The 20,016-nt window shown below is 42.0% G+C and overlaps 1 protein-coding gene across 1 annotated transcript; it reads left to right on the plus strand.

Annotated features, from left to right (window-relative positions):
• Positions 1-1,469: 1,469 nt before the first annotated feature.
• Positions 1,470-18,360, plus strand: LOC147425299 (trafficking protein particle complex subunit-like protein). Its single transcript, XM_086500410.1, has 13 exons — positions 1,470-1,874; positions 1,986-2,070; positions 13,228-13,358; positions 14,618-14,720; positions 14,814-14,828; positions 14,914-15,059; positions 16,249-16,441; positions 16,574-16,648; positions 16,736-16,852; positions 16,956-17,000; positions 17,346-17,444; positions 17,573-17,629; positions 17,803-18,360. Exons 1-12 carry the CDS (start codon positions 1,600-1,602, stop codon positions 17,591-17,593), a joined length of 1,305 nt encoding a protein of 434 aa, XP_086356536.1. The 5' UTR covers positions 1,470-1,599; the 3' UTR covers positions 17,594-17,629; positions 17,803-18,360.
• The last annotated feature ends 1,656 nt before the right edge of the window (positions 18,361-20,016 follow it).

Here is a 20,016-nt window from a genome sequence, read left to right on the forward strand (position 1 = left end):
ACTTCTGTGTAATGTACTAAAGCATACACTGCGTTGAACTGTGTTGGTAGAGTTATGTAATGACCATGTTTTTTGTTTGGCATTATGGTCATGTTGCTTTGTGTGCATCACATAAACGTGTAGATTTTACTTAGCCTAATATTTTAGGTTTTGGTTTAGATGATCTTTGTATCAAAACAATGTGAAGTACTACCTTTGTGAGTTGAAAAATGTAAGGTCATTAAAAAAGAGGCTTCAAGTACTATATCTGTGTTTGCATGCTTAGGATATGGCACTCTTTGATAAGGTGAGCTTCATGGTCGAGATGATGTACTTAGAAGCTCGATAGATTCCAGGTTATTTTTTATACTGTTTGAATCTCTTTGTAACATTTGTCTTTGGAATTACGATAGAATTTTTTTTACTTTTGTAGAATTGGTATGTTTTCTACAGTCCCAAATAATTGGGTAGCGCCTTTCAAACCCCATGAGATTGTCATGACCATTGTAGATGACTCCAGACAAGGGTAATGCATGTTATATTATTTTTAGTAGGTCTTTGGGTGCAATGATGATATGTATATGGTTGAAGTTTGTCTCATGTTTGTAAGCAGTAGAGTTCCTCCTATGGAATGTTTTGCATTGGAAATCATGGAGTAGTCTATTGAACATTATGATGTGCATCCACAAGGAATATATGATGTAAACCTTGTGGAAGAATCAAATGAATGGTGGACGATAGAGTTTGTGGGATTTCATTTGCAAGAAGGTTGGACAATGCATGATAGGTATAAGGAATTTGGCTATTGCTACTGTTATTATCTGCCACCAACTGCGACTCCACCAAGGCATCCATTGTATGATAATGGTATGCCACTGCCTGTTTCATTCGTTCTCTAATAGTTTTGGTATTTTGCATGGAATATAGTATGAATTACATATTTTGTTGAAGGTCCATTGGCATCACATTTGAACTTATTTGTTTAAAAAAAAAAACATTGAGAATGTCAAAATTAGGCGTTGCCTTTTCTTTTAGATTTTTATATTTGTGTTGCAGATGCTTTCGTAAATTGCAACCATTACAAATGCTTTTTTAGTTTACTTTGTATGCATAAATGAGTGAGTAAAACTAAAGTTCCGCCATAGATTTAAGAGGTTCAATGGCATTGATGGGAGTATTTTCTGCTATGTACCACTATTGGTCACATACTTTAGTTGTGGTTCAATTGTCTTTGCACTTTTCATTGTCATAAGAAGTTGACTTTACATTACAAATGATTAATTGATTGAAAGAAATACGATAGACGATGGAAAACCATAATACCCCTCAAAAATATTTTTGATGTCATGAGCTTCACAATGAAGCACTCATACATAGAGACTACTTGAATGTTTCCTCGAGAGGAGGAAAGATATTTATCAAGATTGTAGCATCTTCTTCTTGGTCTCAGCATCCCCAGGTCACATACTAACCTAGTTAGATACTATCGTAGCTCTTGAGTCTTTGCTCCCCTGGACATTTAGACATAACTGCCCACGTGGAAATTTTTTATGAGGCCATGACCACTGGTCTTCTCAGGAGCTTGTGAAAACACAGGCGCACACAAGCAGGAAGATAGCGATGAGTGGAGGTAGCGGGCATTCGCTGGCCTTTAGGGTAATGAGGCTGTGCAGGCCGGCCTTTCAGGTGGATTTGCCCATGCGGATAGATCCCCTTGATCTCATGGTAGGAGAAGACTTTCTGCAGCATCCGCCATCTGCCCTTCAATTCTCCTCTTTGCTCTCCTCCCCTTCCTTTACTGCAAAAGAGGATGGATACTGGCGCAGATTGGAACTCGAAGAACCCTCTGATGCCATGGGCCTCACAGGCCTTCTTGTTCTTCCCCAGGCCTTTGGGTATGCTTCCAATCCTGCATCTTTTATCCTCCTCAACAAAACGCAATGACATCTACGTGAGCCTTGCAAGTAAATGGAGCTTGAACTAACCTCTACTTCTCGTTCTTGCAGCTCCATTTACCTTGGTGAAACCTTTTGTAGCTACATTAGCGTCGCCAATCACACAAGATATGATGTACGGGATGTTGTTATCAAGGTAAGAATGCTCCATCAAATTCATCGTCTTTTACACACATTCTACCATCCAATTATGTTCAAAGAATAGCAGCCATCTTGCTAATTGGACAAAAAAGTCAGAATGTTCATCTGCTCATGAAAAAAAGACAAGTAGTATTGATACTTAATTTGAAAATCTGAAGGGAAGGAGACAAAAAGGTCATAAATCCATAATCGGAGCACAAGATTTGGCGATGAACTCAAAGGGAGAGAGACAAAATAATGAAAAAGAGCAATAAAGCTACTGCTATAATGAGATTTAGTGATCAATGACAAGGTCTACGACAATACGAGGGGGACGGGGTCATTTTTGTAGAAGAGTGATTGGGGGTAGGGTCATTTTAATAGAAAAATGACTTTGGATAGGGCACCTCATGTTGATAAAGAGAATGATAAAACAGGATGTTTTCATTTGTAAAGAAAAGTTGCTCATACAACCATGAGATGCAGTATCACAAATGGGAACGCACACGAACAATTAATAGGCTGAAAATAAATAGAATTTGAGAGAGAGAGAGAGAGAGAGAGAGAGAGAGAGAGAGGATCGAGAGAGTGTTGGGACCAAAAGATGGGCTGATCCCCCTCCCTCCCAAAAGAGAATCTTTATCAATAGAGAAAATCTTTTACAAGCACAAGAACCGGAGTGAACCTCTCCGTTCTAGATCTCAGACTCGACGGTCATTTTCCCTCTCGTTCGGGAACTCGAGAGACTAGATCTCTACTTAGATACTTTCTAGTTTGCTCTCATAGCATGGGAGCTCTGCAAACCGTTTGGGATTCTGTTTTTGGAATCCTTCGAGCGTAGGTTGAAGCTTCCTTGCTCCAGCCTCAAAGGTAGAGTACGTGCAAAACATGAAGACTAAAGCAAACATTGATAGAACTTAGATACAAATTGTCACATGTTGTGCGACTCCGAAAGCAACCTTCGATTGTAAACTTGTAGCAATTGAACGTAGCGAACAATTGCTGGGTCAACGCGGCCTCAGCTTCTTTTCTCCAACATGCACTGCCAAAATCTGAGTTTAAAAGGAGGTTTTGGAGGTAGGTTATTTGGAAGAGTTTTAGTGAAACAGTTCTTGTACCGTTCAAATGTCACATCCTTCGATGGGTGCCATCAAAAATGATTCTCGATCTTTGTTCTTGCCAATCCGAAGATTAAGTTGTCCTTGCACAGGAGTTGAATTGGTAGTCAACCCTTGAAATGCAAATCCGGATGTGATTGGAGTGCCCAACTAATCAAGTGTAAGGCACAAACGCTCTATGGTATCAAGAGAGATGAAGTTGTTTGTAGATCTAGGATCATAGAGAATTAGTACTCATTGGTTGTTAGAGATTCCAGCCAATCTGTTGGAAAGACGCGAATGACGAGTTCTTACATGGCTCGTATGGTGAAGGATATCTTCGAGGTACTAGAGGAAAGACATGAACCGGTGAGGTAAGTATTGAATTATTGATTTTTTTTCAAATTTAATTTTGAAGTTCTCTTTTGAGAAAGGACTAGCTCAACTCACCATTGAGCAAGATTTAGAATCTTTCCGATTTTTCCCCGGTAGTTCAGTTGAACCTCTACAGTTGAGGACAACTGTTTATAAGTGAGAGGGATGTTGCTAAATTGGCTTTATCTGACAGAAAAATAATTCTAAATGAATTATTGGATTTATAAGTGAGAGGCTTTTCTTGCTTGGAACGCAAAGGAAAAATATTTCTAAATGAATTATTGGAATTTTAAGTGAGAGGGTTTTTCTCACTGGAGACCTCCGAGTACAGAGTATTCCTAGTGCGTCATTCAGAGTAATGACGAGAGCACTGTGAAAGGGAATATCTGTAAGGCCACTAGGAATGGGTACTTCTAATGCGTCACATCGGATGGGTGGCAGGGAGCATCGGGAAGATACTCGGGAAGAAGTGTCTGACCATCCAGGAATGGACATCTTTGATGCGTCATAGGATGGGTGACATAGAGCATCGCGAAGGAGATTGTACCGGAAGTACGGTAGGAAAGGATTGGGTGATGGTATTCCTGATGCGTCACAAGGTGGGTGACAGGTGCATCGGAAAGGGGATATTCATAGTTGAGAGGAAATTCCGAACTGTGTTAGAATTGTGCACAAGGAAAAGCAAGCACTTGAATGATGGGTTCAAAGAAAACTTTGAGGAAAAATAGATGCTTCTTGAGAAAGCGGGATTGCTTTTCGGGAAAGCAGATGCTTTCTCGCGAGGAAGTCTATGTCTGCATTGCAACTGTGCATGTGATTGCATCCAGGGACGCCTGGGAAGTGCTATGAAAGCATTGTTTTTAACTTATAAGGTTTTATTGAGTTTTTGGGCAGATTCAGACTATTTTTAAAATACACCGGCCGCCCACTTAATAAGTGGGCAACCATCTGATAAATAAGGCAATAGATCAACCAACGTTTTCTCTCTCTCTCTCTCTCTCTCTCTCTCTCTCTCTCTCTCTCTTTTTCTTGCAGAATAGCGCAAAAAAAAAAAAAAAAAAAAAAAAAAAAAAACGGCCACGATCTTTACGCGAGCAGCTATTGGTGCCCGTGGCCGGGAGCTATAAAAGCATCACATGCCCTCACTGAAAGGGGAGGATCAGTTTTTGCAAGAAGGAGATGCTGCTGCAGATTTCATCCGCAAAGAAGACGTTGCCGGTGATGCTCATGGCTGCCCCAAGTGTACCAAATGTCGCCAAGACCGAGTGCGCGAGTTCCCTCGCGAAGAAGTGCCTACGGAGCGTGTTTCCATTGCAAAAAGCTGCTGTTTTTCTCTGTTTTCAGCCCATAAACGTCGTAGACGGGGCTGATTTACGAGAAGGAACCCGAGAACACACCTCTTTTGTGTGTAGGATTGGAAGAGAGGATTTTCTATGTAGAAATCTCTTCCGGGGAATTGCTTTTCGAGAACTGAGTTGCGTTTCGAGCGTAGGTAACGATTTTCAGGTTATGAACTCTGAGTATTTGTTTGCAGGCCTACTTCCTCTTAGTGAGGGAGTAGGAGCAGAGGAAGGCATGAGCCTCTGCACGAGAAAGCGCTCTTAGGAACTAGAGCCAGATCAGCCCAAGGGTTTCGTACCCAAGTTGGGGAAGTAGATCCACGGATCGGAGAGAGGTAGTCTCTCGAGTTGTGATCTGGAAGTTGAGATTCCCAAGTAAGGACTTCGTGTCCGGGAAAGTAGAGTTGTTTTGCGAGAAGAGGACTCTGGAAACAGAGTTAGAAAAGAGTTGCAGGGATGCCATGCCTCGAGTCTGGAAGGTGAGATCCAGAGGTGAGAACCTTGATTCTTGAGGATTTGGAATAAGGAACGGAAGTTCCTTGGAATAGGGTTTTGCTCTAGGAATAGGAAGCCTCGGCTTCTGGGAACCATCAAGTCTTATTCTAGAACGAGCGTGGTAATACGTTCGGTTCAAGTGCTTGTATAGACTTCTCCTCAGTAATAAAGATACTATTACGGGGGGACTAGCCCATCTTCTGGTCCCAGTAATGTGTCGATCTTCTCACTCTCTATCTCCCTCTCTATCTATTTCTCTCTATATCCTCTGGCTTCAGTATTAAATCCTATTTATTCGAATGTATTTTGTATTGTTATGCGCTCCCGTTTGTGACACGTAGTGTCTCTTTCAATATATTAGTGAGCTCCCCAAAAGGTCTCTTGGGATCCTCTATCATAAGCGTTTGTAGATACCATCTATGTAGACAAAATGAGTCTCTGAAGTAAAAGTATATCGGGTATGCGCAGGTGTCTGTGCTAGTCGAGCTGTGCTAATCTAGAATGAGACGGTAAACGTGAAGAGAGAGAGAGAGAGAGAGAGAGAGAGAGAGAGAGAGAGAGAGAGAGAGAGCACGGCAGAGTTCAGTTCCCAGATGCACTGGTCTCAAAGGTTGGCGCCCCTTCCGGTGTTTTTTATTGTGTCACAACGGTATAACTCCCAAGGGTCTTTGCTCTCAGACTTTGCAGAGTGAGGCCCTAATGGCTCTTATAAAGAGTACAAGGGTTGCCCAAAAGAAGAGCCCCAAAAGCTCTTCACCCAAAAGCACAAAAGCCCAAAAGCATCTGCTCGCAAAAGCTAGCGCTTAAAACTGCAAAATCTGCCAACGTAATTTGCGGAAATCCGAACATCTTGCCACGTGGAAACACCAACGCAAAACGTGAACAATCCGTATGGTCCCACATGTCAGTGCGTTTTACGAAAATCAACTCCAGATTTCAAGCTTTGGGTTCTTAGGGTTTTAGCCTTTAGGCCCCACGGCTGGTGGTTTGTTGCTAAATTGGCTTTATCTGATAGAAAAATAATTCTAAATGAATTATTGGATTTATAAGTGAGAGGGTTTTCTCGCTTGGAACATCAAAGAAAAATAATTCTAAATGAATTATTGGAATTTTAAGTGAGGGTTTTTCTCACTGGAGACATTCGAGTACAGAGTATTCCGAGTGCGTCATTCAAAGTAATGACGATAGCACTGTGAACGAGAATATCTGTAAGGCCACCAGGAACAGGTACTTCTGATGCGTCACATCGGATGGGTGACAGGGAGCATCGGGAAGAAGTATCCGACCATCTGGGAACGGACATCTCTGATGCGTCATAGGATGGGTGACATAGAGCATCGTGAAGGGGATTGTACCGTAAGTTCGGTAGGAAAGGATTGGGTGATGGGTATTCCTGATGCGTCACAAGGTGGGTGACGGGTGCATCGGAAAGGGGATATCCATAGTCGAGTGGAAATCCGAACTGGAAAGAGGAATACGCGTAAAGACGCAAGCACAAGAATAAAGATGGGTTCTGAGAAGCTTTTCTTAAAAAGCGGAAAATTTGAACGAGTTTTCCGGGAAGAGCAAACGCTTTCCCGCGAGGAATCTATGTTGCATTGCATTCGTGCATGTGGTTGCATCCAAGGACGCCTGGGAAGTGCTGTGAAAGCATTGATTTTAACTTATAAGGTTTTATTGAGTTTTTGGGCAGGTTCATACCAATTTTAAAAATATGCCGGCCGTCCACTTAATAAGTGGGCAGCCACTTTGAAAATAAAGCAACAAAACCAGCCAGCGAATTCTCTCTCCCTATTTCGGGTAGAATAGAAAAAAAAAAAAAAAAAAACGGCCGCGATCTCTCCGCGAGCAGCCATTCGTGCCGTGGTGAAGGAGCTGTAAAAAAGCACCACATGCCCTCACCGAAGGGAGGTGGCCAGCGCTAGCAAGAGAAGACTCTGCCGCCAGAAGACGCGAGAGATCGCGAGACTACGAAGCACGGAAGTCGCTTTTCTCGCGCAAGAGCGACAGGTACCTATTGTGGATTCGCCATACGAATTGTTGTCGTGTGTTTGCGTGTGTGTTTGTAGGTACTTCATCGCGAAGGAGAAGCGAGAAGGCTTCGGCCTACGCTTGGGAATTCCGGAAACGGAATTCAGAAATTGTCTGCGGAGTCTCAACTCCGAGTACAGACGGAAAAAGGATTGAGAGCTTGTCTCTCGGATTTCCCTTACGGGAAGGAACGACCATCGAGTTAGAGATTTAGAACGGAGGGGTTTTCTCGGGTTCTTGTGCTTGTAAAAAGATTCTCCCTAATAAAGAATTCTCTTTAAGGGGGGGGGACCAGCCCATCTTCTGGTCCCCAGTACTGTGTCGATCTTCTCACTCTCTCTCTCTCTATCTATTTCTCTCTATATCCTTTGGCTTCAATAATAAGAGATAAATTCTATTTATCTGAGTATATTTTATATTGTTATGCGCTCCCGATTGTGACAGTGGTATCAGAGCATGGTCTCCTCTCTTTCTCTGTAAAGGAGGACGACTCTGGGAAGATACGGGAAGAAGCCATGACAAGCCAAGAGAGAAGTAAGCAGGCGGAAACCTAAGTCCTGCAGGAGAAAGCTCGCAGAGTTGGAATTTTTTTTCTCTCTACAAGAAGTCAACACAAGACTTGGGATTCTTTGAGAAGGCAACAAGAGCATTATGCTGAAGAACCTAGAGAATCCAAGGAGCGGAATGCTTGAGATCCTTCAGAATTCAGAAAATATCCATGAACGTCAATCCATAACTATAGCCATGAAATCCCGTCATTCCGGGAAGGATATGAAGAAGGTCTCTAGACCTAGGAACACTTCCAGTCAAGTTTGATACTTTTGACGGAAGGGAAGATGCTCCGAAAGCTACTGCATTGATTCGACAAGTTTGAAGTTGCCTTTGCAAACAACAATTTCTGAAAAAAAAAAAAGTGTGGAAGATGAGGCATGTGATTAAACACCTCAAGGGGATTGCAAGTACTTGGTGGTATACCAAAGCTCTGCAAGGAACTTACAACAAGACTTGGATTCAATTCAAGGCTGAATTTTTCGACAAATTTTTCCTCTACACTTTGAGGAAGGCATTCAAGAAGATTGGGATTGGTTTGCCCAATAGGAACACGAGCGAGTCAAAGCAAGTAGTGGTTCACTCTTGCCAAGGTAGGTCCATTCTTGATCCTCTCTGCGGAAGGAAAGATGAAGAAATTCAACAAAGGACTTTTGCCCGAATTTTGTAGACGCATCTGCAAAATACTTTGCAGTAGATGGTAGAGTCAGCAATAAAAGCTGAAAGTGTACACCTTAGTGTACATAGAATCCAATCCCCGTAGTGGGACGGGAATCATTGAACACAGAAAGTTTGGAGTAAGGGAATTCAATCTAACTCCTGAGTTCTTGAATAGAAGACCCTCGAACTTTAGGTGAGAGGGCAGGTTTTCAATCAAAGTTACATCTTTGAGGAAATCATAAAGTGCATTGTGCTTGTTTGCTCTTTTGCACAAGATATGGTTATGTCTAACCGGGACTACCACTCTCGAGTGTTTATGAGAGCAGGATCAAACCGAAACATTGTTTTTTGAGTGAATTGGTTTGCTTAACTAGCCGGAAGGTCAACTATTGATCTGGTATCCGGTAATTCTCGAACAGATTACCTGCTATTGCGGGTAGGAAATTATGAAGGAACCATTCTGAGTTTTCAAGCAAAGAAAAGCTTTCATGAAGCTTGAGTACTCTTTAAGCCCACACCCCCTACCTGGTAAGGGAAGATATGGTAGTGCTTTTCGCACAAGTGAATGAACACTCTTTACGAGAGAAGGAACAAGCGACGACCACGGCCTGTGCTCGAGGAATCCAAGGATTGAAATCCTAGATTATTTGATGAGCGGGTTTTGCTCTAAGATCGAGCCAAGGGATCGTCAAGTTGAGCGTCTTTGCTCTAAGGATCTTACGAAGGGAAGGTAATTTCCCAGGTTCATTGAAACTCTAACACAACTTAAGAATTATGTACACTTTTGAGTACATGGATAACACACGAAGATGCAGACCTATGCCAAGGAACTGGACGAGAGTTTGTTATACTCTCTTGAGCGCCTTTTTGCGCGCAAGAATATTCCGACACGAGAATCTCTATTTGAGATGTGTTTGGTAGAAGGAATCTACGGAGAAGAGGTTTTCCGATGGTCGTTGATCATTGAGTATGCTATGTGCTTTTACCATTATAGTAGCAACTTTTGGTTGCGGTATATGTTTCTCCATGAGCAGGTCAAGTAGCATTTACACGCTGCTGGAATAAATTCGAACTATTATGTTCGTAAGAATATAGTTCGCCAACCGTTTCAAAATGGTAAGAATTACATATGGGAGAACATCCCTGAGAATCAAAGAGGGTTCGCTCTGTTGTGAACCGGGTTTGAACGTACGTTCAGAAAATGCTATGGCTAGAATCCTATCTGCCTGAGATTTTGCAAGTCGTCATTGATGCTCGCAAGGTGAATCATTTTTTATGATTTTGTAAGGAAGAGACGCTAATGGGCGTCGGAAAATCACTGCTGGTGGTAATAACTCGCAGGAGGAAACGATTGGAAGAAAGTGCTGCCGTGCACAAGGAATCTTTGGCCTGGAACCGTCCGCCTACGTTGAGCGACGGCCTGGAACTAGAACCTTCTTTAAGGTGATCGCAAATTGTGGAAGAAAGACATCGAGCTTAATGCTCTATGACTTGAGCATTCCCTATGTGGGAGGACACAAGAGGTTTAATACCCTCTAGACTAACAGCGCAGGATTATGCGCAAAGACAGATACCTAGATTGATTTCTAGGAGGATTATTCTTCTCGGGATTGAGAAGGTGGAATTGAGTTAACAGATTCTCGGATGAGGAAACTTCCAATCTGTTGGAAAGACGCGAATGACGAGTTCTTACATGACTCGTAAGTTTGATGAATGGTGAAGGATATCCTCGAGGTACTAGAGGAAGGACATGAAGCTTAAGGTAAGTATTGAATTCTTGAATTTTTGTTTAATTTAATTTTTAAGTTCTCTTTTGAGAAAGGACTAGCTCAACTCACCATTGAGCAAGATTTGGAATCTTTCCGGTTTCTCCCCGGCAGTTCAGTTGGAACTTGGACCTCTACAGTTGAGGACAACTGTTTATTTTATAAGTGAGAGGGATGTTGCTAAATTGGCTTTATCTGACAGAAAAATAATTCTAAATGAATTATTGGATTTATAAGTGAGAGGGTTTTCTCGCTTGGAACATCAAGGAAAAATAATTCTAAATGAATTATTGGAATTTTAAGTGAGGGTTTTTCTCACTGGAGACATTCGAGTACAGAGTATTCCGAGTGCGTCATTCAAAGTAATGACGATAGCACTGTGAACGAGAATATCTGTAAGGCCACCAGGAACAGGTACTTCTGATGCGTCACATCGGATGGGTGACAGGGAGCATCGGGAAGAAGTATTCGACCATCCGGGAACGGACATCTCTGATGGGTCATAGGATGGGTGACACAGAGCATCGTGAAGGGGATTGTACCGTAAGTTCGGTAGGAAAGGATTGGGTGATGGGTATTCCTGATGCGTCACAAGGTGGGTGACGGGTGCATCGGAAAGGGGATATCCATAGTCGAAAGGAAATCCGAACTGGAAAGAGGAATACGCGTAAAGACGCAAGCACAAGAATAAAGATGGGTTCTGAGAAGCTTTTCTTAAAAAGCGGAAAATTTGAACGAGTTTTCCGGGAAGAGCAAACGCTTTCCCGCGAGGAATCTATGTTGCATTGCATTCGTGCATGTGGTTGCATCCAGGGACGCTGGGAAGTGCTGTGAAAGCATTGATTTTAACTTATAAGGTTTTATTGAGTTTTTGGGCAGGTTCATACCAATTTTAAAAATATGCCGGCCGTCCACTTAATAAGTGGGCAGCCACTTAGAAAATAAAGCAACAAAACCAGCCAGTGAATTCTCTCTCCCTATTTCGGGTAGAACAGAAAAAAAAAAAAAAAAAAAAAACGGCCGCGATCTCTCCGCGAGCAGCTATTCGTGCCGTGGTGAAGGAGCTATAAAAAAGCACCACATGCCCTCACCGAAGGGAGGTGGCGAGCGCCAGCAAGAGAAGACTCTGCCGCCAGAAGACGCGAGAGATCGCGAGACTACGAAGCACGGAAGTCGCTTTTCTCGCGCAAGAGCGATAGGTACCTATTGTGGATTCGCCATACGAATTGTTGTCGTGTGTGTTTGCAGGTACTTCATCGCGAAGGAGAAGCGAGAATGCTTCGGCCTACGCTTGGGAATTCCGGAAACGGAATTCGGAAATCGTCTGCGGAGTCTCAACTCCGAGTACAGACGGAAAAAAGGATTGAGAGCTTGTCTCTCGGATTTCCCTTACGGGAAGGAACGACCATCGAGTCAGAGATTTAGAACGGAGGGGTTTTCTCGGGTTCTTGTGCTTGTAAAAAGATTCTCCCTAATAAAGAATTCTCTTTAAGGGGGGGGGACCAGCCCATCTTCTGGTCCCCAGTACTGTGTCGATCTTCTCACTCTCTCTCTCTCTCTCTCTCTCTCTCTATCTATTTCTCTCTATATCCTTTGGCTTCAATAATAAGAGATAAATTCTATTTATCTGAGTATATTTTATATTGTTATGCACTCCCGATTGTGACATGGTCATAAGTTCTTTAAGCTAGTAGGCATCTTCTGGGTTCAGTCCTCTTGTCCACTCGGCCATTTCTCTTTCAGTTGGGCATGCCACGTCATCACTTTGTGACAATTAATAGTCTGAAAATAAATAGAATCTGACACAGAGAGAGAAGGGAAAAGATTGACCCAGTGTTGGGGACCAAAAGATGGTGAGGTCCCCCACTTAAGAGAATCTTTATTAATGGGGAAATTTTTTTACAAGCACAAGAACCGGATTGAACCCCTCCGTTCTAGATCCTAGACTCGATGGTCATTTCCTTCCCATTTGGGAATTCGAGAGACTCCATCGGGGTCTAAGAGTTGCATGCACAAAGTTTTGAAACCACGAATCACTTCAGCAATGGAGGATTTCTTGTGGAGTTGAGATTTTGGGTCCAAGGCAAATGCTGCACCATGTAACAATGTGTGCATTTACACCCATCAAAGCATTGACTTTTGAAAGCTTTTGTGTGACTAGGTTTTAGAAGCAGTTGACTTTTGGCGAGGTTTTGAGCTCTGTAAAGGAGAGGACCAATTACCTAGATATATGTGGCCTGGGGTGAGCCAAAAGCACTTGTAAGATTGGCGAGTGGGCTAACACCAGCAGCTCTAACCAACACCATTGGAGCTAGTAAAAAGAAGTACCGCAAGGGGCCCCTAGTTTAGGGGCTAGTGCTAGTAAGTGGTGAATTCGGCCCCACTATGTCTGGTCTCTGTGTATTCTTTCAGTTCAAGTTTGTTGTTTTCAGTCTATTCGTGGAGTTGTTCTCTTTTACCTCCCTTGTCAGGTGACTTTCTGGTTTCAATTCATTAGCCCTAGATTGTAAATCCTGGTAGTTCAGTCGGTCTAGCCTTACCCATCTGTTCTCTTTGTCCCTTCTCAAACTCTAGAAGGAAGGTCAAATGTCCCTTTTTTTATGTCTAGAGTTGGCCCAGCCATGTTATGCAGGAATTACAATTGTGTGTGTGTCATTTTGCTGCTTGAGCAGCAGAGAGCATTCAGAACTTCATTTTCATAAAAGTATTTAAGGGCCTTATCCTTTGTAAATGCAATGATGTTTTTTGTGTTCGTCAACTTCCTTTATTTGCATTTTTCTTCTTCTCATCCACTTCCATACCATTTATTAATTCTCATTCAATGCGTGTACACTATGCTAACAATAACACGGTTTTTTAGGCAGAAATTCAGACGGAGCGTCAAAGGATCATGCTTACCGACAATTCTAAAACACCAATGGATTCTGTTAAAGGAGGTGGGCGACATGACTTCATGATCGAACATGATATCAAGGAACTTGGACCCCACACGTAAAGTTCTTTTACACACCTTTGTTTGTATATAGAAACGTATTTAATTCTCTTTAAACAAAGCTCCTCCGTATCGAAAGCATGAAGATCATTTTAACATCTGTTTGCAGAGCAACAAATTTAGATGCATTCTGACTTATGGCCTTATAAACACCATCTCTAAATGGCAAAACTTTCAAACGAATTAAAATTTTTGGGGCTCAAGTGCTACTTTTTCTGAACAACATTTGGGCTTCCACTCCTGCCACAATGAGCTGCAAACATCTCTTTTTGGAGGGAAAAGTACAATGATAGGAGACTCTCCAAGAAATTTAATTATAGGTTCAAAATCTAGATCAAAGGAGGGAAAATCCATATGGGTGGCCTGCAGGGCCAGCAAACAGAACCTTGTGTTGGATGTGTGAAAATCAGCTTCAATGTGTGCAGTTGCAATGATGTGGCAATCACATTCTGTGCAATGCATTCAATAATTTGTACGTGGTGCCATGAGAAAAATTTCAGTAGCTTTGATGGAGAGAAGTTTTTTTATTAATATTTCAAGTATAGAAAGGTGACCTCATTGAGCAGTATCTTCTATTTCACTCTGCCCGCCCCTTTCTGAGTTATGTCTTTCCTGATGCTTTGTATATCATCTGAAGAAGTGTTATTGGCTTTTAAGGCGAAAGCATGCTAAGCTGGATATGGAAAATACCCACAATGGTGCTCGACAATCTCTTTGTTGATAACTTTAGCCTTTTTTTACAAGCGATTAACATTGCTAATTGCTATTTCTAAAGAAAGTTGTTTGATCGTAAGGTGGTGTTTGTTAAGGGCTAGTCTTTTCTCAGGTAGCTCTGTGATTAGGCATGTATGTGAGCACTTGTGCAGGAAGCATCTTAATTGTATCAACACTTTCACTAAGGTTGTTATTAGAGATTATCACTAGCTCGACATCAGGCTTTACTTACATACTCATCACCTTGATGAGGTAGTGGGCCCATACTCAATGGGCCTACTATCTCATTGTGTATGGTGCTTGCGTGAACGTAGACACTCACACACAGTCATACGTATATCTAGCATTTGTCTAATACCCATACAGAAATGGCATGCACACATCAAATCACATGCAAACATAATTTTATGCACATGCATGCGTATCATTTGACTTAAAGCATTCTAAACTGAAGAGGAGGAGGTTTCTAATTTAGATTTGTTCATGCAATATTTATTTCATGTCAACAATAGGTAGCCTTATGCAGTCTATTTGCTGGTTCCAGACTAATGTGCATGGCTGTGTACACTGACCCTGAGGGAGAACGCAAATATCTTCCTCAATATTTTAAGTTCGTAGCCGCAAACCCCCTATCTGTTCGTACAAAGGTATTGTGACCTCTGCCAGAGGCTCTTGTCAAGTTTTTTTAAAGCATTGGTATACTGACTCTCTAAAATGGTGTTTTGCTATACTTGACGCAGGTCAGAACTGTTCAGGTATGGTGCAATTGTCGTTTTTCTTGTTGTCCAAGTGGATCTTTACGTGTGACCGTCTGAGCTTGTTTTCTGTGGCTGAATGTAGGACAGCACGTTTCTTGAGGCTTGCATTGAGAACCACACGAAGGCCCACTTGTTCATGGATCAAGTTCATTTTGAGCCAGCTCCTCCATGGACTGTGACAGTGATACAATCAGAAAACGAGGACGATCTCCAAGATCCTGTAGAAAAGTGAGTGTGTGCAGCGAACTCTTGCTCTTCGACCTTCCTTTAATGTTCTCTCCCTTGTTTCAGCTTCTTTCTGTTTTCATGATTTGCGCTCATCAGGTGAGCCATGTGTGGACTCTCAAGCGTGTTTCTCTAGTATTCAACAGCATGGGGCTGGTGGAGTGAATAGGCAACAAGAGTACAAGAGTGTAAGCGCCCCGAACAATGTAGTGTGCTTATGTAATGCGCACCACTCAAGAGTCAACTTAATCACAAATGTTCATGAGGATAACCAAAGAGAGAAGAAAGAGATACATTGAGGGTTGAAGATGGGCAACCCCCTGCCCCCGGGAAGGAAATACATTTCTGCTCAACCCACATATTGTAGGATTAAGGTCAATTACAATCAACATGAGGATGTCCACCAAAGCGTAACAGCACTCGCCATCGTACAAGCCATCTTTGCAAAGGGGGTTTCTACCACCGAAACCTAATCTAATGGACTTGTCTAGACACGCAAGTCCTGTGATACAAAATTCCCTATGTTGTGTAGACACTCTTTGGCTCATCATGTCCCCCTGGCACACTTACACAGTATGTGTACGGCATCCCCTTCTGTTTAAAGGTGCAGAGCTACAAGGCCTCCTTATAGGCTGCTAGCAAATCAAAATAATCGGTAAAGAAGTCCTTGTCCACCCACATAGCTTGCTGCTTTATACATATCTTGGTCCTTGAACTTGAGGAAGGTGCTTTGCTTGCTTCCGAGATTGATGCTTGAAGCGATGTAAGAAAATGTGCTTAGAGCCATCGGCAATAGATGCTGAGTAGTCATCGGAGATGAGGCAACCTGGTATAGCATCAGGGAGCCAGTTCAGGACGAGAGGCTCCACTAGTCTAGCCAGAGCTACAGCCTGAGGTTGCTATGGGGGCCCAGTCCGAGACTGCTCTTGAGCCAGCACAAGTGTCTTTGGAGCAATCTTCAGTCCAGACTGAGGTGCCACTCACTGCAGGGGTTTTACAAGAGGGAGAGCAGGAGTGGAGGAGGTTCCTTTGTAGGAGGCAGTTTTGCATCACTCCATTGTTTTTTTGACTGCTTCAGGTGTTCCTTTGCCCACATGGTTGCCGTTGTTTCTTTCATATCATATATGCATAGTAACTAGCACCACAAGTATTTTGTATCCTTCTCGTTTGTGATTCAAATTAGTCTCCGCAGAGCACTGTCAAAAAGATCACATCTGATAAGAGCAAATGGTGGAGTTCGTAATTATCTCTACCAATTGAGACAACCTCAGGAACCTGCTGGTATGAGGGTTGAGAACAGCAACACTCTTGGAAAGTTGGATATTACGTGGCGGACAACTCTTGGTGAACCTGGTCGTCTTCAGACTCAGCAGATCTTGGGAAGCGTAAGTAGCAAGTGCCGATTGCAAGAGCTTCTCCTTGTTGGAAGGCTGAAGCAATTTTGTTGTGGTTTTTGAGTTAGAGTTTGACTGATTCTATACTTGCTTAGTACGTGTCCGTTTGTTTGCTGGGGACAGGCTGTACCCCTTAAGGAGGTGGACATAAGCGTGTTGGAATTGCCATCACGGGTCATTGTTGAGAGGCCTTTCTTGGTATGCTTTCTTCATGGTTCAACGTTATGCTGATTTATGAATATTTAACTACTAAATTGCTCACATAACGTGTTTGAAATGATTCAGCTACGATTGAGTGTAAGCAATCATACTGACAGACGGGTGGGTCCCTTGGAAGTGTTTATGTCTCAAGATGAGGTCGAGGGACAAGGAGCGATTCTGATCAATGGTCTGTGGGCAATGGTTAGTGTAAAGATGCTTTACATGCTCTGAGAGCCTCCTCATGAGAGGACTCTGCAGTGTTTAGCCCTTTGAGATAAGCTCTTGTTTTATTTTTGTGTTTCAGGTTGTCCCTTCATTGGAGCCTTATATGACATCCGATCTTAGTCTTGTAAGTGTCCAAAGTGTGTTCATTCACATATACACAAATTAATCTGTAGTTGCCAGGGCACTTTTTACCGTCATTAGGAGGGGGTTTTTTCCCCTGGTGTGTTTTAAGATTTTCCAGTTTTTTACAATTCGACCACTGGCCTTGTAATTGTCTACGGGCATCCTTGTAACAGTTTTTACTCCCCTTGGGGTTGGCACCATTTTGAGCGCTCCAAGGGGGATCAAGTGATAGAATGTCAGCTATGGTTCTTTCCAAAATCAATAAAAAATAAAATTAATCCATGTTTCTTCATATAGAGACAAATTTTGTTATTGGGATAGTCTAATGTGTCTCGTTTGTTTCCAGTCTCTTGTTGCCACCGCTGTAGGTGTCCAGAAGATAGCTGGAATCGGAGTGATCGATGCCCGAGATGGAAAACCGTATGATACTCTGGCTGCTACAGAGGTAGGGGATCAAGTATTTCATATTGGCATAACTATGTCTTTTTTGAATCTCCAAATTGATGGTATTGAGTTGATGTGTCTTGCATCGACCTCTACTGCAACCACATTTATGCCAAAAATTGTATGCAGGTTTTTGTCGAGTCGTGTTAGTCTCATGTTGGCAGAAACATGGACAAGTGAGATGCTGTACGTTTAAACTTCTGCTTACCTCAAATTATAGGGATTTATTAGGGCCCAATGGTTGGGCGTGCACAACCTATGGGTTTTTCTTACTCGATTATGAGGCATGAAGTTAATTCACCTCGGATGTTCCGTTGGTGAGAAATATGATCTAGTGTGTGATTAATGTGTGCTGGCAGATGAGTAGATGAAGAGGCTTCAGCCCCAAGCATTTATCCATCGAGGAGGTGCAGTTTGTGATGCCAAAGAGCTTGTAAGCTATGAAGATTTGCTGGTCACAAATCATACTACGCTGTAACATTCTTGATCCCTTTTTTCAGCAGAGCTGCCAATAATGTCGAAAAGTCTGAAGATTATGCTCGTGAAAACACTAGCATAGAAGCTATGTTTGTGGCCCATTTTTGGAATGACTTTGGTCTTGTAGATTAGACAGTTCCGTTTCGGCTTATGTTTTCTTGCCCACTATCTGTGAATTGAGTGTATACCTACGCGCACGCGCATAGAGCCATCCTTCTTTACCAAGAGCACTGGAGATGCCCTTGGAGAAGACCTGAAACTTTCAGAGCTACCGGGTTGATTGTACATTCAAGAGAGTTTAAATACAAAGAGCCATTGTTATTCTGCCTTGGTATCTCTCATAGTGGAGGAAGCACTGCTTTAGAAGCTCAGCTATGATCACCTACATTATTAGATGCTTGCCTTCTATAATATCAATGGGAGTATGTGTTGCAAGACTACTTTGTTTAGTTTTGAAGTCTTATGTCAGAGTTTGGTCTTTTGTATGCCCTAGCCATTGCTTGACCATCCTTGCCACCACCATGGTGACTTATATCACAACTAGGCACTACGGTGGCTATTCTCACAGTACCAATGCACGTGTTGTGGCCGCCAGCTACACAACCAACATGACCATCACTTGAACCATTGGGATCAGCATTGCCATTATTATTGCTGCCCATTGCTTTGTCAAGATTTCCTGCTTAGGTTGCCATTCACAAACTTCCGTGTGATTTATTTTGGTCACAATTGAGAACAAGGCGTTTGGAGACGGACGTTGGCATTGCCTTTTACTCCGATTGAAGAGAGAGAGAGAGAGAGAGAGAGAGAGAGAGAGAGTATAGATTAAAGAGGAGAAAATAAAACATACCAATCGGAAGGGTGCTCCGCTGTACATGGGCTGAAATTCCCTCTTATTTACACTCTTTCTGTCGAAGGGCAGTGCCAACAAACAAAATTGTAAGCTTGCATTGAGGGAACTCTACAAGTTTTCACACGTCTTTGTAGAAAGTTTCCATTGGTTCATGCCAAAGTTGGAATTTTAACACATTTTGCCAAAGAACAATGTCTTAAGAACTTATGGTTTCTCAAGAATATTTTCTCACTTTTCAAAGGTCCTAATTACTATTAATACGTCATTTTTAAACCATGTAAAACAATAAAACACAATGATTAAGACTATATACATATTGTTTCCTTGAGCCCCCATTTTGGGACTAAATCGTGGACTTTCTTTGTACAATTTAAATTTTGGTGTTTCTAGAAGAAATTTGGATTCAAGTCAAGGACAAATCAAATGTATGCAACACGCTTTTTTTTCCCATTTTTTTAATTTTTTTGTGTTTCTAGAGGAAATTTGATTTCAAGTCAAGGATAAACCAAATATATGCGACATGCTTTTCCCCCCCTTATTTTTGTGTCAGTTCGTAGCTTGCAGTTTGTGAAACTTTTGCTCCGAGCACTTCCATACTCGTATAACTAGAGCGCATTCTTATCTTCCCATTACTATGCATCATATTTCTCCTTCTAGCTTGCTAGTAAAAGTAGTGATGGTGTTCTTAACTGTTGCTATAAAACCATTGTGGAATTAAAATACAATGTAATCCTTAAGCTAGTGAAAAATGTCTTAGGTTGCTTCTTACCGTCGTAAGGGTTCAATCTTTTGGGCAATTACATATCTCGTTCATATTTTTGACATAGTTTACAGCGGATTGTAAGATACTAAGTGGAGGTGCCATGTTAGTAGGGCCCTCCAATCTCAAAAAAATAAAGGTAATTTCCAAAAATCTCAAATGCATAAGTGAAGGGTGAGTTTAGGAAATGAAAAGTTCTATGGAATGGAAAGAAAAGATTTTTCATGTCCATATAAAGTGTTGGTCAAGTGTGCATTGGTACATTTGTACGTCTCTTCTTCTGTAGAGTTTCTCCTTGGCATTATGTAGGTAGAGTTTCCTCCATAGTTTCCACTATGTAGGTAGTGAATTATTTATTTCCTTCATAATTTCCACTATTATGCTTGTTAACATAACATATTAATAACGCATTACTTACTAGTCAATTTTTTTATGATCATTGTGTCATGAGCATTGAAAAAGTAAATTGCTAGGTTGAAATTA

The sequence above is a fragment of the Adiantum capillus-veneris genome, chromosome 25 (genome assembly GCF_014529385.1).
Source record: "Adiantum capillus-veneris isolate H3 chromosome 25, ASM1452938v2, whole genome shotgun sequence".
Taxonomy (NCBI): domain Eukaryota; kingdom Viridiplantae; phylum Streptophyta; class Polypodiopsida; order Polypodiales; family Pteridaceae; genus Adiantum; species Adiantum capillus-veneris.